This window comes from Harpia harpyja, chromosome 10, assembly GCF_026419915.1.
Source record: "Harpia harpyja isolate bHarHar1 chromosome 10, bHarHar1 primary haplotype, whole genome shotgun sequence".
NCBI lineage: Eukaryota > Metazoa > Chordata > Aves > Accipitriformes > Accipitridae > Harpia > Harpia harpyja.
Genome location: NC_068949.1, coordinates 8,349,103 through 8,375,989, shown reverse-complemented (window position 1 = coordinate 8,375,989; position 26,887 = coordinate 8,349,103). Strand labels below are relative to the sequence as shown.

At 40.0% G+C, this 26,887-nt stretch overlaps 1 protein-coding gene across 2 annotated transcripts in view; it reads left to right on the top strand.

Annotated features, from left to right (window-relative positions):
* PRKG1 (protein kinase cGMP-dependent 1) overlaps nt 1-26,887 on the top strand; it is a 534,317-nt gene that overhangs the window by 311,482 nt on the left and 195,948 nt on the right. For both annotated transcript variants that reach the window (XM_052799366.1, XM_052799365.1), the window contains exon 4: nt 14,142-14,247. In XM_052799366.1, coding sequence (XP_052655326.1) covers nt 14,142-14,247 — 106 coding nt within the window. The remainder of the gene's footprint in view (nt 1-14,141; nt 14,248-26,887) is intronic.

Here is a 26,887-nt window from a genome sequence, read left to right as displayed (position 1 = left end):
GAGGGGTTTAAGCCTGTCATTGGTGCTCTCATGGCATCCATAAAACACCCTTTAAAAAGCAAACGCAAAGTAAATAGATATAAGTGATAGCTGATGGGACAATTTCTAACAAGTGGGCTCACTGCAAGTAGTTTGTGCTCAAGAGAGAAAAATCTTGAGCTTTTGTGCGATGGGGTTTGTGCAAGACCCAGGAACTCATGTATTTTGACGCAGCAAAGCAAAAGCGTTTAATCCTTGTTACCTGAGATGGCAGGGAGCAGGTTGGGGATGGGTTATTTAACCATTGTGTTGGAAATACTGCTGTTGGGAAATAAGGAAATAGTTTTAAAATGTGGAATTATTGTAAAGTTCAGTTAGCAAACTGCCTGTTTTTAATCACAGAGAGAGAAGCTTTTGTGTTGTTGAGGTTTCTAGTTGCTTAATATTCCTAGTGCGCCTCCAAGATGCAGTTTAACTTTTCTGGATTTCTCAAAATATTGCTATTCAAGCTCATATCTGAAAGTTTAGCATTATTTGCAGATGGCAGCAATGGAGTAATTTTATACTACATTAAATTTCAGAATGGTATGCAGTATTTTGCTGAAAATATGTAGCTGAATATGGTGCAAGGTAACAAAATCTTCACTCCTGCTGCTGTACTTGGTCGAGTTTGTGCTCACTGAAGTTTATATGACTAGTGGTTAGAAACTGAGGTGAATTTTAATTTAAATGGGGAAAACCCAGGTTTTTTTCTGCTAACAACATAACAGAGAGTAATTAAAGGTCTGGTATAAAATAACATTTCAGGCTTGTAGTGAAAAGAGAGAGAAGGTCAAGGAGGAGGTGGCAATAGCGTTCAAAACATGTCACAGCTTTGTGGTGAAAATGTTATTTTCCTTACAGCCTCTGAAAGGTGGATAACTTGTCCGCCATCCCTTTTCCTCAGTGTCTTTTTCATGATGAAACAAATATCCCGGCTGGAGAAGGGGACCACCAGCCCTGGAGCCTTGTGCCTCCCGGGCAAGGGTTGTGCTCTGGCTCTGCCTTTCTCTTAGTTGGGAATGTGCAAATATCTCAGTGTTGCGATTATTTCCATTTTATAGTCTCCTGCCAGGGCCATTGCTGCATAGTGGATTATAGGGCTCAGCTGTCATCAATTTTACACTATTCACAGAATAATTTATTCCATCGCTTTGCTTAGTATTGAACAGTCCAAAAATTCATCCTTTGTTTACGTGCGTGTCCTTTTGCTTAGCAGAATACGATTACTACTAATTCTACTAATAGCATCATGTAAAAAAGAAATTCTTTACATTACTCTGCTTTCATACAGACAGCCGCGGTTTTGCTTTTCCTTTGTATTTCTATTTTTTGTGCCATCATTTCAGAGTACATTTGAAGTGTGCGTATCAAAAGGCCCAGTGAGCAGCTATGAGCTTCAGTAGCAAAATAAATTCAAGACACGCACTTGAACTGACTTGTATATAAGAGAAGTAAAAATATATGACAAAGACCCTTCCGTAAAAGCTACGAAGCAGCTCTGAAAACCACTGGTGTCATCCTCCTTTTGGAAACTACAGAGCCAAGTGTACAGAGACGCTGCTTTACAGATCCAGTTGTGTGATACATCCCAGGGGCGGCTGCATTAGAAGGGAAGATCCGGGAAACGTGAATGGGACCCTGGGGATCCCATTAGCTCCTGCAGCAAACTGTCCATTGGAGCTGCAATGAGTTTTTATGCATACCAGGGCTGAGAAAGTTAGCACAAGGATATTCTGGTACTTGTTACATAATGAAAAAAACCCCACTCATCTATTCCATACTGTGTGCCGCTTTAATTAGGCTTTTCAATCAATAAAAAGCATCTTGCCAGAAGGGTGTCCCTGGTCAATAAGTTACACCTCATGAAGGCATATATGGCACTTTTCTCGTTCTTATTGTTGTTATTCATGAATTAAAGCATCCCGCGGTGCAGAATTATAAGTGAGAGTGTCTGGCTGTGTAAATGGATTTCCACATGGTTTCATGCTGATCTTTGAATCAGCTTTGAATAAGCTTTATGGGAAGTTGGCCATAGGAGCTACTTTTGTAGCTAAATAGTCAAGTAGCACCTAGAGTTAGGGGGAAAAAACCCCAACAAAACAGTAAAATAATGGTTCGTTACTTTTTAGAAGGTATCATTAATTTTGCTGTATGTGAACAGCTCTTTAAAAAACTGTCTTCCTTACAAAACCATTCTTGATAATTCAGAGTGGAAAATGGATCTCTTGGACCTGTATGGTGTTGTCCTTTAGAAAAAAAACAGTCTGTGAAGCTGAAATTCCTCCTCATTTTAGGTCTTTTGTGGAGATCTGTTGTGAGGCTCAGTGAGAGACCCCGGAGTAAGGATGGAGGAGAGGACCTCATCACTTTGTGGCTTGCTGGGAAGTTAAACATTGAAATCATCTTTTTCCCCTTTTTCCATGACGGCTGGAGGTCTGGTGATTACTCTATAGAAAGAAGAGGATAACTTCCACCTGACTTTAGGTGTTAGCACTACCTTGGGTGGTAATGGAGCAATGAAAGAGCCAATGCTTATTTTTGAGGTGAAGAGATGGGCATGTCTACCAGAGAGTAGGTGAATTCAGGAGAGCTGAAGTCTTAGCAAAGCCTTCTACCAGCAGCGGCAGAGACACTTTCCTCTCTTCTTTTCCAGTGATATCAGTATATAGTGCTTTAGAGCTTTCACAAATGTTGTGAGGCATAATTATTGCTTATAAAGTACTTCAGATTTCTTTTTAGAAAAGGCATTACCTGTGCACTTCTTTTTATTATTTTAACAAGCAGACATTATCCTGCAGCCCCGTATCCTTAAAGCGATATTTTCTTTCAAATAGAGTATAAAATCTTTTTCATATTTTCCAGTCATTCCTAAAATACTCAGCCCCATTACAGTTTTCAAGCATAGCCTCTTTAGGATATCAACTGCTGGCTTTAATCATTCGTTTAAACCTTTAACGCATACGAATAATCAAACTAGTTCTAAACTTGTGCAGATCATCTTAAAAATTAACCCCAAGTTCTGCCCTGTAGGTTTGTGTTTTTGTGCCCGCTCGTTGTATTTCTTTTTTTTACTGACTAGCCGAGCCACTGTACTTCCCAAGATCATTTTTTAGGGTGAACGTGAAAACGTGTATATTTTTCAAATGAGAAGTATGAAAGAGGCTCTTTCAACAGAGGAATTGTCAAAGGGATGCTTGTCCAGCCTTGATGGCTTCAAGAAATGGAACAACATGAGGGACGTATTTGTACTGTCTTTACAGATCCTTCCATAAGGCTCTTGGTAGTGTTTGTGGTCAGACCCCAGGAGCCACAGGTATTGCCACCTGGGATTTTCCACTGCTTTTAGGCCCTTTTCTCTTTTTGCCCTAGTACCACAAAGTCACATGCAATTCTTCTGGCCCATTTTTGTTTGCTACCAGCAGAGCGATTCCTCCCTTCCCAAAATACAGACCCCTGGTGCCGGCCCACGTGTATTGCAGGAGACTGGTTTCCACACTGGGGAGTCTCTCTGAGATGCCTCATCTCTTTATTACTATTTTTTCTGTTGCTTTTTTAATCATCCCCCAAGCTGGCTTCTTCATTTATCAATGCCTTCCCTTCCAAATTAGGGCAGTATTAAGATACATCCGTTAATTGGGTACATTCAGTTTTCTTGTTCTTGGGGCTCCTTTAGGCAATGAGCTAGAACTGATTTGTAGGTCTCTTGAAAATGTGAATGTATTACTTTGCTCATTACTCTTAGACACAAGGTTTCTTGGTAATGCTTTTATGACCTTGGCATGCCAATGATGTGATGTGTCCCTAGCTGAATCTCACACCACCATGAGAGGTTTGGGTTGTTTTCTCCTATTCCTTTTGCAAATAGTTGGAGACATTTTACTTCAACACCTCTTGTGTTCATTGCATTAAATTAGTTGTTTGAGCAGCTAAATTTTAGGCTTCTGACCTGTCTTAGACCCTTGTTTGTTTTCCATTAATCTCACCTAATGCACATCACTCTCCCATCAAACTCAAAATGATACTTGAAAGTATTTTTTGTGGCTTTCAAATAGGTGTGAATAGATTCTTCCTAAACTGCTTTAAGGAACTGTTTCAGCTTTCATCTTTTATATGGATGTTGAATACTATAATGTATACAATTTCTTAAGTAGTTTGTGAGCTCTTGCTCATGCAAGGTAAGTTTAATTAAAAACCTAAGAAAACTGTATCATAGGAATGTCGGAAGAGTAGAACTGCATTTATACAGAAGGGATGAATAAGAGTTGACATAACAAAGGTTATGTAAAATAGCAGTTAGCTTAAAAAGAGCGTATTAGGACATCTAATTAGCAGGTTTTGTAGTATGGATGATGTGGATGTTTTGAAATCCAAGGAAAAAACCTGATACAATTAAAGACTTTCATAATGCTTGCTTAATCCTTGTCACAACTTCTCATTAAGGCCAAGAAGTTAAGAGTCTTCGGAAGAGGACTGAGGTATTTTGGGGGGGCAATAGAAAGATTGGGAATGACAATATATACCCTCAGCCAAACACTATGGGCCTTAAATTAATAAAAACACCCAGGCTGGGGTTATTCCAGAATAATTTATTAGGAGACATGTAGTTTTCTTTGAAACGTTGGGTGAAGGTGGTTGTTAGGGCAGAAGGTTGGACTACTTGGTTTACTCTTCCAGCAGGAGAAGTCCTGGGATCCTACATAGTATCTAATACAGATTATTGTACTTAGCACTGGCTGAGATAGATGTTGTCAGATCTTAAGTGTAGGGGTATTTTAGGTTGTAAGCCATTATTATGGAGGAGTAAGGATGAAATCCTCTCCATTGAAGTCAATCAGTGATTGGCTTGAAGCTTTACAAGGGCATCGAGGCTCGCACGAGTCGGCTAAACTCTGGTTGCCATTTCTTTATACATATTCATTCCTCTCCTGCTGCAATACAGGATTTTCACACGGGGGATTGCCCACAGGAAAAGAATCGAAGAGGCAAAACCTCCCTGGGGTAGACATGGCAGGAGCTTGGGGTAGGACCAGCTCTTCCTCTGAATCACGTGTATGAACAGTGGTGACAGCCAGCCCATAGCACAAATGGGAAAGGTGTCCCCTCAGTGTTCTTCAGATACCAAGTGCATCCCTTCCTGCAAAGACTAATAACAGCATAATATGGACAATGGGATGAATTGATCCTTTTTTAATTTTTATTTCAAGTAGACCATTTTGTTGACTCTGCAGAGCCCAGTCACTTCAGTGGGAGAAGGAGTCAGCCCATGTTCTCCAGCATAACCTACCAAAACCACAGTAAAATCAATAGTGAATTCTGTTAATTATAATTAAATAACAACAGTGTTATTCTATTTACTGGTTTCTTATTAAAGATGAACAAAAAGTGTGGTGGTCATAATTTCCACTGAGTCATTTCTACAGTACACCTGCAGTGTTTCATTTTGTTTGCCCCAGTTATTCCTAGATGTCTTCATCGCTAATGCTACTACCCCTAAAATTTGGTTCACTGACTTTTTAATACCGGAGTTGATTTTATTCTGGTGGAAAAGAACAGTTTGTTAATAACAATTTCCATCAGTTTCTTTTCTTAGTCATACCTGATCTTATCCAGGCATGTTTCATTCTTATGCAGAGTGTATACAGTTCCATGGGATATCCGGGGTCATCATAATTAATTGTAGTGAAAGCAGAGCTATCTGGAGAACTTTCACTGAGTCATGTCCTTCCTGCTTTGTTTCCTCCTCACATAGCCTGAATATATTATTAGTCACCACTGAGACCAGTGCTTAAACAGCAGCCAAAACCAGTTCTTTAAAAAGTAATACAATTCTGAGACTTGCCCATTAATCTGTTTTTGAATGTTTTATCCATTTAGTATTAAAAAATGCCCAGTTTTGTACATCTGCAGCAATCTTGATTCCAAAATGGGATTCAGGACCTGCTTGTACTTTGAGTACTATGAAAGTGCAAACGGTGTGTGGTTTTCAAAAGAAAAAGGGACTTACCTCTCGTGCAAAGCGAAAATTATCTTACCTGTATCTACACCACGTGTAGGTGAGCATCTGGCGTCACCTGCCAGGAGGCTCAGGAGATGAGTTAGAGGTGACATGCATGGGTGCAGCATCCTCCTGCGAGGTGTCTCACAATTGCTAGCTCTCTTTAATGACAAATAATCCCAGATACACATGCAAGAACATATCTTGCTGTGAACACTGGGGTGCAGTTGTGCCAAAGTGTTGAGGATTTCCTTGCCTCCCCTCCTCAGTGTAGGCACTGGGATGGCATCTGGTGCCAAGGGGGAAAGGCTGGGGTAGGTTGAGCATGGTGTTAAGTGCACCCTTCCGTGGCAAAACAGAGGCTCTTTTTTATTGAAAGATCATGCAAATCCAAATAAGAAATAAAATTTATTTATGGCCTGAAAAGAGCTCAAGTATTGAAGCAGTTGTTGCCTTTGAATAGCAGTTGCCTTCAGTCCTCCACATGAGCAATACCGCCCAGGAGCTTCTGCGCAATGGGGTTTTGTAATGCACGTAATATGGATGTTTTTGACGTCAGAATTCAAGTTAGTCAAGCTCAGGGAGGGAGATGGGAATAAAAAATATAAAAGATCACAGTAAAGATGAAATCTGGCTCTACGTACTTCAGGTCACAGTAATATGCTGATAATTTCAGGCACTCATAAAAGTGCATATTTGACCTCTGCTTTAAAGACCATTACCAAATGGGTAGTCCACAAAGAGGTAGAGAGAAATGATATAACCTCATCCTGCACCTATGCCACAGTGCAGAATTGCCACTGTGCGGACAAAAAAACCCCCCATTTGTAGCCCAGTACCACAAGAAAGACCATGGCTGGAGTGTCCTGCTGCCATCCTGACACCACACCCCAAAAATACACTGCACAGTATGAAGCACTGCTGTAGTGCTGGCATTGAGCATCCTTCCGCACCAAGCCCTGGGCATCCAAAATCATCCTGTTCTCCATCATTAGGATTAGTTCTAGGCCCACTGGAAGCTTTTTCCCTTTTTTTTTTTCCTTCTTAATTCTCCTTAATTCCTGTCCCGCACTCTGTGTGCCAGGAAAAGCCACAGCTCTGGCCTGAGAATGCAATAAAAATATTAATATTTTCTCCTGCTTCTGTGGGTATGTTTTCATTTTTTATTATGAAACATTGTTTTTAACAAAGTCTCATTTTAGGAACACATAGATATAAACCGTACTGGGAGAAAAAGCATAGTTAAATGTTTGTCTGTCTCTGCTTGAAGGCTGTGTCATTCCTTAGCCAAATGTAAAATTACTCCTTTGCACTGTATGAGGTGACAAAATCCCCCTAGGGAGTTACGGGAAAGGACCTATTGAGAAAACGGATAGCATCGGGAGGAAGTCATCATTATACCGGTGCCATCGTTGTTCGAAACTTGAAACATCTGAGAACAGAGAAATTCATTTTTGCTCCAGCTGTTAAATACATCCCCTCTGCATTGCTCCATGCCATATCCCAAAACAGAGTCTGCTGGGGCCTCATTCATGATTCACAGTGTGTCTGGTGGGGTAAAACAATTCAATGGGCTCCTTCTGTTTAGTTAAATGTGCTTTTCGTCATCATGATATACAATACACATGACAAAACACAAGTAACTGGAAATGACTGTGTTCTCCTCAACAGTAATTTGCACAATAATCCCTGCAAAATCAAACCCAAGTGGAAGGATGGTTCAATTTGAGTGGAAATTTTACATATCGTGGCTTCCAGAAAGGCCCTAAGGACATGAAAATGCCGCTGTTTTTTTGCCTGAGGCTTTCCTGGGCAGATGAACAGTTATTTGAATAAAATAGCCTAAAAGCAAAAGTGAGGTGATGAATTTTGGCTTACAGTGCAAGGTAATGAAAAGTTTCAGGTCCGATAATGCCGCCAGTGAGCGCTTGAGCTGAGGATGATTCACTCGGTGATCCTTGAAAAGCTTGGAAAGGCTTCACTGGGCACGTAAAAACTTGGAAAGGTGCTAAAGGATTGCAGGGCTGTGTGAGTATTGCATTTCATTTTGAAATAATACACCTATCTGGGCACTATTCTGGTGGTTGCTCTGATTTTAAGGATTTAAAGCATCTTTGAATGTTTTACTGATAAAGCTTTGCTGCCCTGGCTGTGGTTAAAAGGACGGTTTGTGATTGACCTGGCTTTGAAGAAAAGCAACCCGTGCTTAAAATCTGTGTTGGGAAGATGGTTTTCCAATAATGCTATGCAAAATGATGCTTGATTTTCAGGTGCGACTTAGCAGCTGTACCTGAAGGACGTCCCCAGCTATAATAACATATAATATATAATATTATATAACACATATAAATAATACTTAGTTGCTCTTTTGTAAACACTTTTTTTTCACTTAAAACTTTGCAGTTTCCTCCTCCTATTTCACTGCCTTTGCATGTGATGCTGGGAAAAGGAGTAGCTTGGGTCTGAGCCTAAAGTTCAGGATTTTCAGCTGCTGGGTCCACAAGAAGAAAAGAAGCAAAAGAGCAAAAGTTTTGTTCTTCAGCAGGCTGGGGACATGATGACAAGTATAAAAAACTAAGAGAATTAAGCCTTGGAGAGGATCAATAATGCATAGTCCCTATTATTTAGTGCAATAAATGGAGAAAATCCGAATTCTTTCTCTAATCTTTATGGAAATATGTCTTCTACCCCTACTGACACCAAAATAATACTGCATAACTGATAGCAGTATATACAGTAAAGACTAGATAAATAAAAATTGCAGTTTATAACACGGTGCTATGGTTTCAGAAGGAGACATATCAAAGCCAAAATGTTGCAAATCTCTTTTAAGAGTGCAAAGCTTACCAGGAGAAAGGTGGCCTTCTGGCCTTCCTCTCCTTGGCGCCATGTCCTGTGCCCATCTCCTGTCCCCGGCATCCCTGTGGCTCCGACATGGTGGTGCAAAGCACCGGGGTGGCCCTGCGGGGACTGTGGCTGCATGGGCCAGTGGTAAAATCCCAGCTAAAGACTGGCTGTGACCTAAAAATCTGCGTTTAGTTTTCCTCCTTTGCATCACCCTGAAATTGTGCCCTGCCTTGGACAGGGGGAAGACACTCAGAGAGGGTCTGAGCTGTTGAATCCATCAGGTTTGTGCTGCATCATGAAGGATATGCACATATCTTGGCAACCAGAGAATATACTTTATTTTGCCTTGTTTTATGTTCACAGACCTCCTGGCACACAAGTAAGCCAGTGAACATGGATAAACCAGCCAGGATGTAGCCCAAGCTTTGGGCTCTGTCAGGGACTGTATATCCCTGGGGATGTATTTTCACCTGTTTAAAATGGGATATATTTTCATAGCTTGCCTGGGTAAATGAATAAGAAGAAAACTTCTTTTTGGAAAAACTTCTTTTTGAAAAAGAAGTTTGAAATTGTTTATTGAAATTGTTTATTTGCTTAAATCTGTGCTTTTCATGTAGAGAGGGGTCCAACTCTGAAACAATTTAAATAATTTCAGTCAACTTGTTATCAAAAGTTCAATATTGACCATAATGAACACTTCAGATTTAAACTTTAATGATAGTATCTCCACCCCCATCTAGTTTTGACCCATGAAATCCCAATTCTTTTGCTTCAGCTCTCATTGCTCTTCCCTGTTTATCCAGGAGCATTTTGCTTTGGTTTCAGCCCTTGCACCGCACCACTTTTATCTGGAGTTTTAGATTCAGATGAATCTGTTTCTTAAAGGAGATCTTGCAGGAAGGCATAAGAAGCTGTGCCTTTGCTGAGGTTGATACAACCACTCAGTGCTTTAACTGTGTTTTTTCTAATTATCTAACGCCTTTGTTAGGAGCTCGTACCAAATCCTTGTTTTGATGGGATTGCTCATCTCTAACACGCAATTAAAATATTCTGCAGTGACTGCAGACTGCCCAGCATCGTCTGATACCCTCACCTGGAGAGCTGTGGCTTCTAAAAATGCAATGGTGATACCATATAAACAGTCATTTAGAGGTCCCAGTACTGGGCATCCCTATTGGTGTCTCAGAGTGAAGGAGGAGTGTTTATGACAAGTAAATATTTTATAATATACCTTAGTTTGTGAGCATGCATATTGCTGCCTTATACATTGCTACTTTTTTTGTGTGCCAGCCAAAATCTTGGTGGCTTCTAGGATGATCAGTGATTGGGTTATGTGCTGTTACAAAGATAAAATGAAACCCCAGCTATAACATTTTAGTATGAAAAAGTATAAAAGAGGCAATAAGCTTTAATTGTAGAATAACTCCAGTGTAGCTGCTTTGATTGCAGTATAATATTTTATATTATTGAGTAGACTTAGGAAACTCCCATCACAGATATATGTACACACATCTGTTTTCATAATGTTATTTATCATATTCCTTTATGTTTGTAGTTCTTGCAGTCAGAGAGTAAGATATTCTCCTGAAATCGTGCTTCACAGAAAATTTTACTTCCAACATCCAACACACGGTCTTTGCAGAGGGTCGGACAAGAAAATCTGAGTGTCACCTCTGTATCTGTTATTACTTGGTTATTCACAGCGGAATTAACTTTATGATATACATCCCATATACATTTTTTTCATCTCAAGGCACTCATAAATATATCTCTTTGAAGTTGTTAATGTTGTCAAATCTTACAGAATTCATACTGTTCCTTCAGTAACCTTCTAACACATTTACAGGAGATTTTAAGCATCATAGGAGATGAAGCTCACACCTGATTATAAGGGTCATATTGACATTTAAAGCTCTACTGTGATTAGCCATTATTAAAACATCTGTTTATCATTAGGCAGGATAAATGTGAATATAAAGTATAAGTAGTGATTATAATTAGTAATGCAGAAGTGCATTGTCTGCACTTAACTTTTCCTGAGCTGCATGGTCCTTGTTAGTTCAGTTAGCTATTACACACCTGTATGTATAATTGGAGGATATATAAAAAACCCCCATATAATAAAATATATATATTATATAATTATATTACATATACTACATATAAAATTATAAATAAGTATATATATAAGTATGTGTATGTATGTGATTTTATATATATATATTCACATATATATATAGTTGTATGTATATATAGAATCATAGAATCATAGAATCATTTCGGTTGGAAAAGACGTTCAAGATCATCGAGTCCAACCATTAACCATGCCCCCTAAACCATGCCCTGGAGTACCCTGTCCACTCGCTTTTTTAATACCTCCAGGGATGGTGACTCAACCACTTCCCTGGGCAGCCCATTCCAATGTTTGACAACCCTCTCAGTAAAAAAATTTTTCCTAATATCTAACCTAAATCTCCCTTGCCTCAACTTGAGGCCATTTCCTCTTGTCCTATCTCCAGACACCTGACAGAAGAGACCAACACCCTTGGGTTACTAGGGGGTACTTTCAGGAGAATGTGACTTGTTCTAGGCTTGTCAAGTAAACCTCTGGACCTGCGCTCCCATGAAGATTGCCAGCTGCGGAGATTTGTTTTAACAGAACAATTCCTAGTAGCAATAAATGGATCTTCATTTTGCCCAAGAGGTACTAAATTACATCTGCCATTTACCTAAGTGCATTAGGAGACCGACTGAGAACATGCCTAGCGCAGGCCATGCAGCAGCGACTCTTTCTGGTCTTTGGGGATTGATATCAAATATGATGTAGCGCTTCGTAAAGCATCTGGGGATCAGAGGAGAATGAGTAAATGTTTGCTACTTATCTGGCTCCATGGTACCCCTGTGGACCTCAGAGGTAGGTGTATCTTTGCAGCTGTATCTGAACCCGTTGCAGGAAGGAAAATGCACTGAGTACCTTCATCATTCACTATGTACATGAAAAATAAGAGTTAGCTGATTGCCATCAGCCACTGATTTAAGGCATAATGATGTATAGCCTATAAATGCATCTGACGGGCCAAGGATGGGGACTCTGCTGTTCAGAGGCCGTGCTCTTGAACGCTGTGATGGACCCTAACAGGAATTTGGTGCCAGGTGCCAATCGAACATGTCCGTTAAGGAGCAGCTGGCCAGGACTGAGACCGGGATGAAACCTTCACTTTTCAGAGCTATTTGTTTGCATAAGATGATGAATCCATTAAAATACATTGGTAAGCAGCAGCAGACAGAAATTTATAGGAAGGCTGCTCCATCTTTCAGAATTACATGAGACAATAGAAAAAAAAGGTGAATTGAAGTATTTGCTGTCTTCTGAGCTTACTCAGCTAGTGGCATCAGCTTAACAGTCATGCCTTTGCTACAAAGACTCTGAAAGAAATAGAGGTGAAAACTTGAATTTTACTCTAAAGGATGGCCGTACTTTGAAACTGATGAACTAATAAGATGTGTTTATGGTATGCATTCATGATAGGGCACTGGGATGCTGTTGGATATTTTAGTCCAAACAAACAAAACCAACCTGTATTTCATTCATTTATTTTCACATTCTCTACATGTTTTTTTAAAATACTGTATTACCAGTGGTTTTGCTATTCATGACTAAGCAAGTTGCCTTTTTACCTTGTGTGACAATCGTACATCACACTGAATACAAACCACCCTGAAATGGCCAGGCTGGCTAAAATCACCTACATTTGTTCACCTAGATAGAAAACACCTACTTTACAAGATAGTATTTTCCTCGTCTTAGTGAGTTTACTGGGATTTTTCTGAGTTTTTATTGACTTGATACCAATTCTCCTCATCATCAGGCATTACAGCAGGAGACTGTCCTTTTCAGTGAGTTGCACCCCCCCCCTTTATTAATATTAATTTCTTCCTCTAGGATAGAGCTCATCTAAAAATCAATTAAACCCCCTATTTTGCAGAAGACAGTAAAAAACCAGAAAAACAGAGATCCCATTCATATTAATTGTGTCTTCCACTCTGAAGAGAGTGAAAGACTAATTTTTTTTTACAGAAATCTCTCATACTATAGCTATAGGTCATTCTTTCCCATCAGTTTGGTTATAAAACTAAAAATGCTCAAAAAGGAATTTCCTAGTTCTGCAATTTGAGAAGAAAAATTTGAATTTGCACTTTGAAGGTTTTACATCCTGCAAATGCAGTTAGGGATAAAAACCTAACCATTAACCAGGGTGTCTGTGAACTAAAGGAGCAGCAAATAAAAGCAAAGTAATTTCTCGGATTTTTATTTACGAGAATATTTGTAAATATTTTGTTGAAAGTCATTTTGCTTATTTCTGTTTCCTGTAGTGAAATGGGATGTGGGGATGAAATTTATTGCAATTACTCTCTGAAAAAAAAATTAATACAAGTGCAGAGGTCTTTGGAGTAGTTTTGTTTAATTAAACTGTTTCTCTAAGGAGAAACTCTATTATAAACTGTATGTATGCAAGCATTTATAGTTAATGCTAATGTCTAAGCCACATCTGAGATGAAAATCTGGACTATTTGGGGCTCTGCGCATCCAATTCACATGATCCTGTTTTCTTTGAGCATCTGTACTTTATGCAATGGTAATCTGTTATGCTTGTTTTTACAACGGGACTTTGCTTCTGAAGTATATAATATAGCGTATGGTGTGTAACATTGAAGTCTTGGAATTTATCAGAGACCTGAAAACTAAAGTTGGAAAAAAATTACTCAAAAGCTCCAGAATCAGGAGGTGTTCAATTATTAGGATACAGCAGGAATTGGTTCTGGAAAATCTCTTGAGGTCAAGGAGAAATTTGTCATCTGCTTTGGGAGTAGGATGAAACCTTAATGAATTTTGCTGTCTTGGAAACAGGATAATGCGCAAAATATTTCCCCAAATCACTCGGTGTCATAGGCAATGTTATGTGCCAGGTTACGATGAACTGACCCGCTATTTCTTGCTTGCTTTCAGCCTGCATTGATTTTTTCTCATCGCACAGTTGCTTTTAGGTCATCTTTTCAAAAGCCCATGTACGACAGCTAAAGTTGAGGGTATTTCAGATCATTTCAGTGCATGCTCAGTCCATTGTCCAGCGGATGAGTTTTATGTTACTGTTTTGAAGTGTGTACCCATTTTCATGCTTTCTCATGAATGAATTCATTTTCCTCTGCAGTTCACAACAGGTTTTTCAAATTTTGACATTTTGCTAATTACATTTTCCCCTTGTCTTGTTTTTTCCAGCTCTCGTAAATGTGAAACTTTGGGCTATTGATCGGCAATGTTTTCAAACAATAATGATGAGGACAGGCCTCATCAAGCATACTGAGTATATGGAATTTTTAAAAAGGTATGACACTTGTTTACTTTATCAAAAAATACAGTGAAACTGCCGTCCTCATCTTTTGACTTTTTTGTGAGTGCAGTATTTGATTTGTTTCCTTCTCATCTGTTTTTTTTTTATTTGCTGTTTAACCATCTGTAAGCCGTATCCTCCAGCCAAAAGGAGGGTGAGCCCCAAGAGTAGTCTTGCTGCGGTTTAGTGTCATTCCCATTGTGAATTATTCATTGGCAAAGAGTCACACAGCCAAGGTGTAAGAGAATAAGCTTTAATATGAGTCATTTGAAGCGTACCTTATTAAAGAAAATACCCATTTAAAAAAAAACAACACACCACCCTCCCGAGGGAAAAATCTGGTTTGTAAACTGTTGTAGAAAGAAGCAAAGTGTGTTCTTGTGCTTCTAGAGGTAAAATGCAAGTTACTAGAAAAGGAAAAACTGTAGGTTGCAATAAAATACGGGTTAGAGGAGTAACAAGGAAGACATAAAGCCAAGTCTTTCACTCCTGAAATTTGTCTCTCTCAAACTTTCCTTCGGTTTGTGCTGCCATCTGAAACTGGAACAAATGCTCCTTACCAAAGCCATGTCTAGTATCCCAATAATTCAAGTGTGCCACAGCAGTGAGGAACAGGCTATGTTTCATGTCAGCAAAACAATCCCAAATAGATGCATAATGTCACTGAATCCTAGAGAAAAAAAATTACCCAGGCCAATGTGACGCTGTAAGTAATCCCATCTTTATGAAGGCTTCACTACAACAGACTTGTCCCAGCTCACAACATTCCCCAATGCATCATTTCCCCCCTGAACCAACAACCCTTTGCTGTGTAGAAGCAGTGCAAGGGGTAAAATTATACCCGAGAGACGATTTCTCTTGTTGGTGGATGGGGATGCGATCAAAATCCTTCAGAATTGGACTCCTTTCACCTCTCTGGAGGGGGAAGCTGGAACTGATTGCTTTCTTTTTTATTTTGGATTCGGCTACTTTTCAACATAGGGAAATGTTTTAGCAATTACTGCTTAATTTCCAGAAGTTGCTTCTTTTTTCAGAGAGAGGTTTTCAGGGAAGAGCACTGTAGTATGATCTAGAAGATCTTACAGTTTGCAAACTAGTGACCTGAGTAATGATACACCCCCTTAAAAAGAATGTTTTGGATGAAAAATTAATCCCACGCAGCCATATCAGATGACAGGTCTCCCTAAAATGGACATACTAATTTTTACCCTGCCATGTCACGTGCTTGATCTAGTTTTGTTTCTGACCTGCTTTTTTGTGTGTTTTCAAACATAAGACTTCTAAAATTGGGAAAACATGCACAGTACCTTCACTTGGACATTCAGTAACATAAACTCAAGGAGTAGCCTGTATTCATTCAACTTTAAATTAGTTTTTCTCCAGTTAGTATTGGAGGAAAACAGGACTTAGAAAAAACATAACAACAACAACAACAATAGCATCTATTATTTATAATATATTATATATATAAAAATAATACATAAATACATATACACTAACTAAATCTCTGTGATGATATTGATATTGTGGGGGAGCCACACAATAGGACTGTCAGACCGGGTGACCACAGTCCTGTGATCTCCAGGCAAGGCTTTAGGGATGGGGCAGGGCAAGTGGAGCCAGGAAGGTGATCCCATGGGACCATTACCCTGGGCATTACTGTGGCTGTACCACATCTCAGCCAGGATGATGGGTGAGGAATTACTTGAAGTTCAGGCATCATTAGCTGCTTCGAACTGGTAGCAGAGACCTACCCAACTCATATCACTGGTTCTTGGCTGGGTTGACATCCCACCTCCTTGCATCTCCTTATGGCCAGGAGTTTCACTTGTGATTATTTTCAGTCATGAATAAAAATAATAATAATAAAATAATGAAACTAAAATAATTGGCTAGGTAGCACGACCTCTGATGAGGACAAGGTGTTTCCCTGGAGAGGACCAGGAGCTCCATGGAGATGTTCTGCTGCTCAGAGATGACATGAAAGTGTAGTCATCAAAGTGTAGCTCTTTGCAGGTGTCTCAGTTTATGGTTATTAACAAGCAAACTCGTGAGAGAAAACAAAACCTGTTGCCATACTGAAAGGCTTTAAAAAATCATAAATTCAGACGTTAACAAGCGTTGGCCTTTCTTGTGTGCTGGTGAATGAAACCAAAAATGAATACAAGATCAGTTCTGGGGGTTAGAGCCTCTGGCTCTATTTCAAAGCAGAAACTGTGCACACATTAAGCTCTTAAGCTTTGAGCTTTAATAGAGATTTTCTAGAAGATTGTCAAGATTAATTTGGATGCAGGTTCCACAGAGCCTGCCCAGCTTTAATTTTAAAGCAAATAGTGTGAAGAAGAAACCAAGAAGCGTTCTCTCACACTGTGTCTGAGCTTCTTGGACACAGCCTATTACAGTGTGTCGAGCTGCATATTAATGCTCGTTAGAAAAGCCTAAGGCAAGCAAATATTTTTTTTCTTTAAATCTTATGCTTTGAACTTAGGAAAAGATTTCTTCCTACACAACAGTTGTAGCATGGGGCAGATCGCCGTAGGAAGGTCATTACAAAATGGTATTTACCCGTTGTGTCTTCCAGTTGTGCTCTGTGCATCAATAGCTATCTCAAGCTCAACATAAATTCCATTTATTTATTACATTAAATGCTCATTTTTAAGGATGCTTTCCTTCTAAATCTTTTTAAGGAAAAAATAGGTTCAATCTTGAAAACAGGGAGTATGTCAATTGACCTGATTCTGTGTTCTTTTTTTTTTTCTTTCCTAAGTAATAAGTGCCTGAAAATATGCTTGTTAAGAAATCAAGCAGAATAGAAACAAAGGTTTAAATGGTACGCGTTCACAGAAAAGTCAGTGGGGAAGGAAAGCATTATTTTCTGCTTGCAGTGCTCTAAAAAAGTTGCCCTGTCTAATCTTGTCATTAGTCACAGTAACTAAACAGTCATTCTCTTCAATAACATATTTTACCTACGAACAAAATACAATAGAAATGCAGCTTTTGGGGGTGAAATGAGAGTATCTCCTCATTCGTCTTGCTGAAAATAGGTGCAGTCTGAGCACTGGTGTCACCAGGGCTCCTTGTAGTCATTATCCGAAATACTACCCCTTCTGCCAGTGGTTTTGCCATGTTTTTCCACGGAAGGAACATATTGATGACACAGGTCAGCTACTGTTTTCTTAGTTTCACATTTTATGTCCAGAGCATATATAGTCCAGTCCTTTCTTCTGAACGCCGTAAGAAAACCATAAAAAGTACATTTCCTGGTCAAGAAATCCAGATCTACTTTGCCAATAGGTCCTGGGCCAGAAGGCTGTTTCCTGGTTTCCTCCAAGGAGTAGTAATATGTAGTTTTCATGGGCTTATAAAACTTGAGATAACTCTTCTGACTTACATAAATCAACTGCAATATACTGGACTAAGGAGCAAGTGAACATCCTCATAGTATTTATGAGGAACCAGTCCATGTATTGCTTTCTGTTGCTTGCAAAGTCAACGGATGATCCTTGAAGTGATCAAAAGATGGCCCCATTCCCTAGCAGCACCTGCTTCAAGTAAGGGATGGAAAATCCAGACAATTTTTTGATCTCTGTGTATATGCTGAATGACAAATCATAGCAGTGATTCCCTTTGAAACACAAATTTTAGGTAGCTCATTATGTGGCCAAATCAATGCTACATCAAGCTAGTTCGTAGTGCAGCTAACGGTAAAAAGTTAAAATGCAATGTTGTGCTGTCAATTTAGTAACTCCTTATGCTACAGGGTTTTCTTCTGAACACTTATTTAGTTTTTACCGAACTTAGTGCTTTCTGTATATCATTGAATATATTTGCCCTTATACAAGCAAGAAAGAGCATCATTCTGCAGTGGAGGTTACAGCTATGCTAAAATCAACTGTGCATCTCACTGAAATGTTCATTGTCACAACGTTAGAATGATTTCTTTCTCAAGTCTATACTAAAAATAATTCCATTTAAGCAAGATCAGAGTATTTCAGTTAAGAAAACAGCTATTTATAAAACAAATCTGTCCAGGAAATAAGAGATGGGAAAAAGCCTTATGCTGTGGAAAGTGTAATAATTTCCTGCTAAACCATAAAAGCCTAAAGACCAGAATGCCTTGGAAGAGTAAATATTGTATTTTTTTACAAAAAAACTTCCTAAATGTTCCATAAAAGAGGCCTCATGGTCTGGTCCACTGTGTAAACTCTGATTCATCCAAGACCCTGGAGCGCATCAGGAGAACACATGATGAATACTCCGTGTCACCTCGGAGGCAGGATCTAGCTTTAGAAATAGAAACTTAAAGGAAGTTCGCACATACACACACCAATTTGAATCTTACAGATAAAAAATCAGTAGCGCTAGTAGAAAGAAAATTAAAGTATCTTGTTAGCCCAACCTTTTAACTTAATGTTAATGTCAAAAACTTTGATCTGGCTGAAGAAATGCCTGTTCTTCAGCCTTTACCATTTTGTTGTAGCACTCTGGCTTGATCTTGAGTCTCATTGACAGTTTTATCTGATTCCAAATTGGCTTAAGTGGGAAGCTGTGATCTGGGCAGACATGACAGAAGTGAGCTGGTTATGTTTAAGAAATAGGAGTTTATGCACTTGCAGCTTATCTGCGTGGGGAATTAGGGTGGTAGAGTTTTTTGTGTGTAGCCACATACTTAATTGTGGCAACACGTACTGAAATTGGTCAATGTGAGTAGCGTGATGATTTTAGAGTTTTGCATTTCATGGAGTCATTTGTCAGTGAGAGGAAAGCAAATACAAAAATGTGTGTAGCTTTATTAAATGACTGTGTCTTGAAAGCCTGCCTGCAGTTTCACATGAAATGTTTCCTGAAGTGCATCTTTGGGTGAAATTATACTGGATGGAAGTCAGAGAGAAATTAAGAGAGTGAGGCAAAGGGAGGAGAGACTTTGGAAAAAGACGGTTGGAGATGGATGGTGAGTTGGTGGAGTATGTACGTTAAGATTGTTTCAGCTGACTAAATCTGCAAAACAGGTTTTGGCTTAAAAAAGACAACTTTTGTGGAGCACTGGAACATAAACAAAGTGAACAGAAGGGATAGCAGAGAAAGAAGAAAGGGAAAATTATTTCTATAAAGCAAATAAATGCATCTATTCTTAATGCAAAGCTAAATAAAAGAACAGATATACTGATTTAAACCAGGAGCCCATCTAGACCCGCATCCTTTTCATCCCAAGATGTTGCTCAAGACCAAAATGGAGAGGACCATCCCCGCTAGGATGGGTGTGCGGTCCAAGACTTCGAAGGCCAAGAGCGTCATCTTGAGGGGTGTTCACAACCACAGGGTCTGGCCATCACCGGCCTTTAGGATGTCCAAATTTTCAAAGAGAGTCCAAGGAGTGTCTCTAGGGGTAACAAGCTGGACTGTTAACATCATGATCAGGTTCTGTCTGACCTCAGAGACAACCAAGAATTCTGTCAAGTTACCCCACTTTTACTTTCACTGTTGCTGTCCAGGCTGACGAACACCATATCAAACACGCGATCCATGAACCGTGCTATTGATATGGTGACAAGAAAGCTTATGTCCAGATTGTGATCTGCTGGATGGAGCCAGAAAGGCTAGAAACATCCAAACAGCATCTCCCAAGAGCTATAGGTGAGATGACAAAACTTGAAAATCAGCTCACCTTCCTCTACCTTGCCCCATACTAACCATAATAAGAAGCCCAGGAAAGAGTAAAACCAGGGAGAGGTAATAGATACATAATTTGGCTGCTTTGCAGCTCAGCTGGCTTTCTGACTTCTGTCTGTGGAAAGCTCTGAATCGTTTCTTTCTTCTGAAGCATTCACGCATGACATTTTTCAGTCCTCTCTTTCCTGTTAGCATAACTCAAGAGAGGTGGATCGTATGCCACCTACAATTTTACTCCAGTTTGCAGAGCTGTCAAGTAGTATCTTCCTTTCTTTCTGAAGATGCACTGTTCCTTCTGTCACCTCACGCTGCATGAACCCCACAGGTCTGCTGAGAGAGGGAAGACTGAATGACTGATCTGCATTAGAGCACATCTATTACGTGGTAATTTTAGCTGGAAAGCATAAGTGGATGTAGTCTTTCCACACCACAAGGAGGGCCAGCTTTGAAGAGGGCACCTGGAAACTTTGGGGACTCTTTCAGAGCAGTCATCCACCTAGTTCATTCTTGGCTGAGGTCTACAGCCACCTTGAGTTCACAGTGAGGGTTAAAATTATCCTTTTTTCATAACTGTGAACAAAAAGGTAGGAAAGAGGGACTATCAAGCAGGCAGAAAATCAACTCAACTTTGAGCACAATTAGTGCAGGAAGGTTTAATGGTGTTATAGGACTCCTCACTGATCCTCAAAATGAAGAATTAATTCATACTTGTATGCAACAAAGAAACCCCTTCTATATACTGTCCCTTTCTCTTGTTTGGTTTTTTTTTTTAAGATGAGGTGGAAGTGCAGCTTAGCTCTTGACTCTCTGAAGGTCTCATTAAACTCACTGTGCCATGAGGAGCTACACCGAGTTATACCTGGAGCTTTAGTGGGGAAGGCTAAGATGACTTGAGAGGGTTTGCAAGACTGAAACTTTAGTTCTCGAAAGTCTGGGTAGACAAATCATGTGTTAAATCTTCTGCATTTTAGTTAGATAAATCATGTGTTACAGCTAGCATTGGGGAAAAGAGACATTTTAGAAAGCCACACATACCACCACTAGCTTTGTGTTTCTCAGCTTGGATTTCTCACTGTTAACGACAAACTGGAGTGCACAGAGCGCCACATCCCAGGCTGTAATTCATGCAAACTGCTGCGAATCTGTGCATGTGTCAACAGGGTGCAGCTAATGGGCTGCCAAGGATCACTGAGCCCTCCCAGGTAAAAGCAAGAGGGAGCAACAGTGGGTTGGAAACGGGCGGTCGGCCAAGGTGGACACGCCGGGGAAGAGCGTTAATGAGTTACCACAGCAGGGGAGGACCGTGGCAGCCTCTGGGATGCAAACCAGAGAGTAAATAAGATGTCAGGAAGCAAATTAGGGGTGGCCAAAAGGTAGAAAGAAGGAAAAGGCTGTTGTATTTCTGTGGGCAGGCATGGGAAGGATTCAGGCATGGGTTTATGTCAGAAGCTGAGTGTAGGGCTGCCGATGGTGAAGATACCCAAGGTGCCCACAGGAGAGCTCAGGAGGTCCTTGCACCTCCTGGGCTCATGCATAAAGTGTGAAGACAGCCTGTGATACAGGTTTTGTGGTATTTCAGTAGCCCTGCGTGGAAAAAAAGCCGTGTTTCGGCTTTGGAAATTGCACGAAATCTTGTCTGTCTGGTCGGTCTGTTTTTTGACCATATTGCTTTAAATTCAGTTTGTACTGGGGACACTTGCGGAAGTTTCTGTTTGCAGGCAGCTGAGCATGAGGAGGTGGTTTTACCACACCATGGTGCACAGACAGGCGCTGAAGCAGAACTGAAATGATGCACCACAGTATCAAACTGTCAATTTTCTTTTGCCCTTTAACAAGAAAAATTGTCTTTCTCATCTTTCAGTGGAGAAAAGGCTGGGTTAAGAGGTTTTTTTTAAGTATTTTAAAAATACTTTTTATAATGAATTATTTCAGTAGCCACAATCTAGCCTCTGTGATCCCTCGTGAATGCTGATAATGCATACAAAGGGGCTGGGGCAGATATTTTTTAAGGAATAGAAGTTTAATATTCACTAAGCATGTTTTAGTCTAAGGAAAATCTTTATTGGAGGCAATGCAGCACAAGAAAAAGGGAGGAGAAGTGAGAAGAAGACAAAAGTCTCGTGTGCTTCTTGATTCAAAGCATGAGAAAGGGGGAGGAATAATTGCAATTTTTTTTTACGTGGGAGCATTTCAATCAAGGCAGCTGCAGTAACCAGATTAAGTGCATTAAGGGGGTTGAAGACAGCCGCCCCTGGACTGCCTTGAAGATGGCATTGGTCTTGATGTCAGCTGTATTTGAAATGTAATTAATACAAATGCGAATAAGTCTATATCTCATTTTAATGTCATTGAATCTTAGACTCATAGAATGGTTTGGGTTGGAAGGGACCTTAAAGATTATCTAGTTCCAACCCCTCTGCCATGGGCAGGGACACCTTCCACTAGACCAGGTTGCTCAAAGCCCCATCCAACCTGGCCTCAAACACTTCCAGGGATGGAGCATCCACAGCGTCTCTGGGCAACCTGTTCCAGTGCCTCACCACCCTCACAGTGAAGAGCTTCTTCCTTACATCTAACCTAAATCTACCCTCTTTGCACAGACCTATTCCTTTGCACACTGAAGGGGGAATCGCAGCAGGTCTCGATGGGGTGTGCTATGATTTCCCTTTTGCCACTGCTGCCGATCTGCAATTTGGCAGTAAATAATTTACCCAAAGCAGGTGACAGACAGTGACTTTGCTCCTAACGTCCATCCATGGGGCAATTTAGGGCTTTGCAGAAATGATGGATTGATATGTCTAGTGGGAAACAGCCAGTTACAGGAACCAGGGGGTGCAAAAACGGAAACCACGGGCTGTGCGACGGAGGCCACAGGTGGTAGTGGTAATACAACGTATGCGAATGGTGAGGATTTTGAAGTGTTTGACTTTCTTTGCCCATTTATTTCATTCAACTCAAGAGTTTTCTTGGTGAGGTAAAATCTAATTTGCTGGTAGGATTGCTGTGCTACATGAGATAACATCTTTACATTTCAAAGGAGAACAAAGCCACATATGTCCTTTTTCCTCCACTAGTGACTCTATCAGTAAGGAAAAACACCTCCAAAGATGCACTCATGATCTCCATAAGCACAAGATCTTATTTGGGTTTAAATCACTGCCTTCTCCTTCTAGGTTATTTTATTGTAGTGGTTCCAAGTCAACGTCGTCCAGGTAAAATCTATTCTGCAGGTCCATGCATAGCCATTTGGGCTCTTCAAGCTTATTTGCATAGAAAGAAAAGGGAAAGACAATTCCGTCATTGCTAAATGTTAAAAGGTAATAGCGATGAAGCTTTGTAATGTTGCTTAGAAAGAAGGAGGGAAAGATCATGCATAAACCCTCACTGTTGCAGGGGTAAAACGCAAGAACAACAAAAAAATTCAGCTGGTTCAGCAATTCTGCCATCTAAGTTGGATGAGAGAAGTAATTTTTTTAAATGAGCAGAAAACCCCAAGAAGCAGTTTAAAACTAAAATTTCATGATTCAGATCAGTCAAAATACCCTTATTCATTATATGGCAAGCCTCACAAACCAGATGCTCTCAGGAAGACCGATGGAGTGTCTCTTTCTTTAGTTTAAGAAAAAACCTAATTTGAAACACTGTCCAACAGCAGCTCCAAAATGGTTTTATTGCTGTTTTCCCAGAATAAATGCAAGGATGGGCTGTACTTCTCTTTTGTAAAACTTGCTGAAGATAACCAGCCTAGGAGCCATGGGAAGCAAACTGGCAAGGGGGTCGGTGTCTGCAGGGAAGGCAGAGACGGAAAAAACTGAAGTCAAGCCAGAGTAAAGCCATGACTGTAAATGAATTGATCTGTTCTGTACAATCAATTAACAGAAGAGCTTTTGTTGGTGACATTTGGTACAAGTTCTTGCAGGTTTATATAAAAGCTGGAGCTCTAGGGATACTTGTATTTCTGGAGTGGTTTAGCCCCCGTCTTCAATATAGCTGCTGATTAATTGAGAAGGCAAGGTGATGTCAGGAATTAAATCTTGGACTTTTTCTCTTGGTTGTTAGCCTTTAAAAATAATGGTGTTATTTCTACTTTTTTAATTTCCAAATCCACCCCCCCCCCTTTTTTTTATTAGGGTGAATGCTGTCTTTTTTTATTTGTCATCGGTTATCATTTCTTCCTATGATGACAATCACATTTTACTTTTCAACACCCGTAGAGTGTGATCTCAGGTACAGATCAATCAACAGGACATAATTACTGGTAAACCAAGTGTTAGCGTGGTTTTATACTGATACAAACGGACCACAATTTGGTCCCCTGTTGTTGCAGTTGTGCTTCAGAGCCATTGGGGATGGTTACATCCAACATCCTGCTTGTTTGGAGAATGAAAACTCTTGTCAGTAATTTTGCGTCAGGTCAAAACCAATCCTGGCTTGCTGCCTATTAGTTGCTGTCATGATTCGGAGGACAGTGGCTTTTGAGGTCCAGAGCAAACCAGGCTGAGAAACGACTTAGACATTTGTGTTTTCTGCAGCAGCAAAGAAGTCAAGCTCTTCACAGCTCGATGCAGAACATTAGGCCTAACTGGAGAGTTATTAAGGTGTTAGGGTTTGTTTGAAGTAATTCATTCTTACCAAATTAACATTTTGTATTGTAATATTATGTGGATGTTTGTGACTGTATATACCAAGAAGATTGTTTTCCATTGCTTGCTGAAATGTAGTGATGAGTAGACTGATTAAGATTTGGGCTTTACACTGCAAATATTAAAGTAGCTGAAATTATTAGATATTAAGGTTATTTTACTCTGATCACATTATAGTGTGACTTAAAATTTAGGACTCTGGAAAGGTAGCATGATCTCCGAGTCAAGATCTGCAGTAGGTTAGCTACATCCTGGACAGCCTTGGATGTCTTTGTTGAGGTTTCCCTTACAAGGGATGACCTGAGGACACAGCCCAGAATAACTGGGCAAGACTTGTTAGGTTGTTATTTTGCAGATGCTATATGGCGATGATCTCTGGGCCTTTGATCTATCAACTATTTAAAATGCCCAGGTTAGTTGTTCATGCACTAGCTGTGGCAGAATAGACCTGAACAGTGATGCTTGGTATTAAAGCATTGAAGATGGATGAATCGCAAAAGATGAGACGTTTGGGAGGTTTTTCAGAGCATGGTTTATGCTTCACATTTATGTTTTGTTTCAAGATGACTAATGATGAGCAGCAGTTGTGACTTGTAGTGGATGATTAAGTACAGAGACATTCTGCAGAGCTGTAGAGAGATGGGAATAGGCAGTTTCTGATCTTGTAAAATAGAAGATAGACCCGACGTCATCGTGGGAACTAGAAGATAGCCCTGATACTTGACCAGTTTGGTGGCGTGCAGGTGAAGCAGTGTAGGGTGGCAGTTCAGCCCAACCTGAACCAAAAACACCCGTGGGCTCTCAGAGGTACTCAACTGTTCAAACAGCCCAGTTGGGGACAGTTCCAGTTTGGGACCCCATAACAAGAGTGGAAGAGAGAGAGAGAAGACAAAACAGCATTGAGATGAAATGTGGCACTTAGGAGATACTTAAGTCAACAGGCAGCCGCTGAAGCATACTGACATTAATGACTGTCTTTCAGGGTATCTAAAGAAGGGTGGTGGTGATGAAGTAGGCACTATAGAAAAGTGAAGTATAGACATGTGATAAAAGAAACAAAAGCATACGAGAAAAAATACAGAACTAAGAGTGCTAAGGGCCATGCAAGAGGAAAAAACTCATAGTCACTGTAATATTGGCCCCACTCTGGGTTGTAAGGTGTGGAAATGGTAATGCTGTCTAAAGAAAGAAAAATGAATTGGAAATGGTGGAAATACGCAGTAATCCAGCTGTTCAGTATGTTGATGATGAAATTCAAGAGCTATTAGAATTGGTTATTTTAAAATCAGCAAGTCTAGGTAGCTTTCATCAAATAATTATTTTAAGAGTTATTGAGGGTGGGGTTTTTGGTCATAAACACTGATTTTAATGAATCTTGCAACAGCTCAGAGCTTCCAGAAGTGGAAGGCAGAGTTTATGTCAGCTTGCTGTTGATTAAATGGGCTGTTATTGATCTTGGACAAAATATATAAGAACTGAAATGGCATTCAGATCGTAAAAGAAGATGACAGGATTGTGAGAAACAGTGGGCTTGTGAGAAGTAAGCCTTGGGAAGTTTTTTTCTGGTCTTTCTTTGTGGAAACAAAGCTGGATGATAAGTGTGGAAGCATTGACATTCTGTAATGAGACACCTGTGAGGAGCTTGACCTGGTATGAAGCAGCTGAAAGCTAGCTTAGAAAAGAGCTGGAGGGTCTGCATCAGTGGCTGGAAATGAAACTAATGCAATGCTAGGCCAAAAAAGATTGAAGAAGTCCTTGGACTGACAGTCAAAACCAGGACAGTTGCATGAGCTTGCATATGATGTGCTCTCTGCACCCGCAAGGTCTCACCCAACTCAGGTGTCCATAATTCAGGAGGGACACAGAGGTACATTGCATAGAGTTGATAGAAGAGCCATGGGAGTCAGTATGGGGGTTGGAAAAGATGCATGATGCTGAGGGACGCAAGGAGCTCAGTACATCTAGTCTAACCTAGAGAAGACAACAGAGTAACACGGTCACAGTTGATAGGAGTCTTTGCAGGGAAAAGTCTTTAATAAAAGCCTCTTAAAAAAAAGGAAGGAATGTGGCCAGAAGTTGAGTTAGGATAGCAATAAGTCTGGTGTTACGACAAAGATAATTCTTAACTATTGAAACAATATGAAAAAGATTATGATGGATTGTATCATTAATTTCAAAATCAAGTTTTAATATTTTTCTAAAAAGTGTGTTCTGCTTTAAGCAGTTAGTTCAAAAAGTCCTAAGTCCTGTGTTGCACCAGAAATCAGAGTACCTGGTTTATTATCTGACTTTTACAATTTACTAATCTCTTATTTCTGATT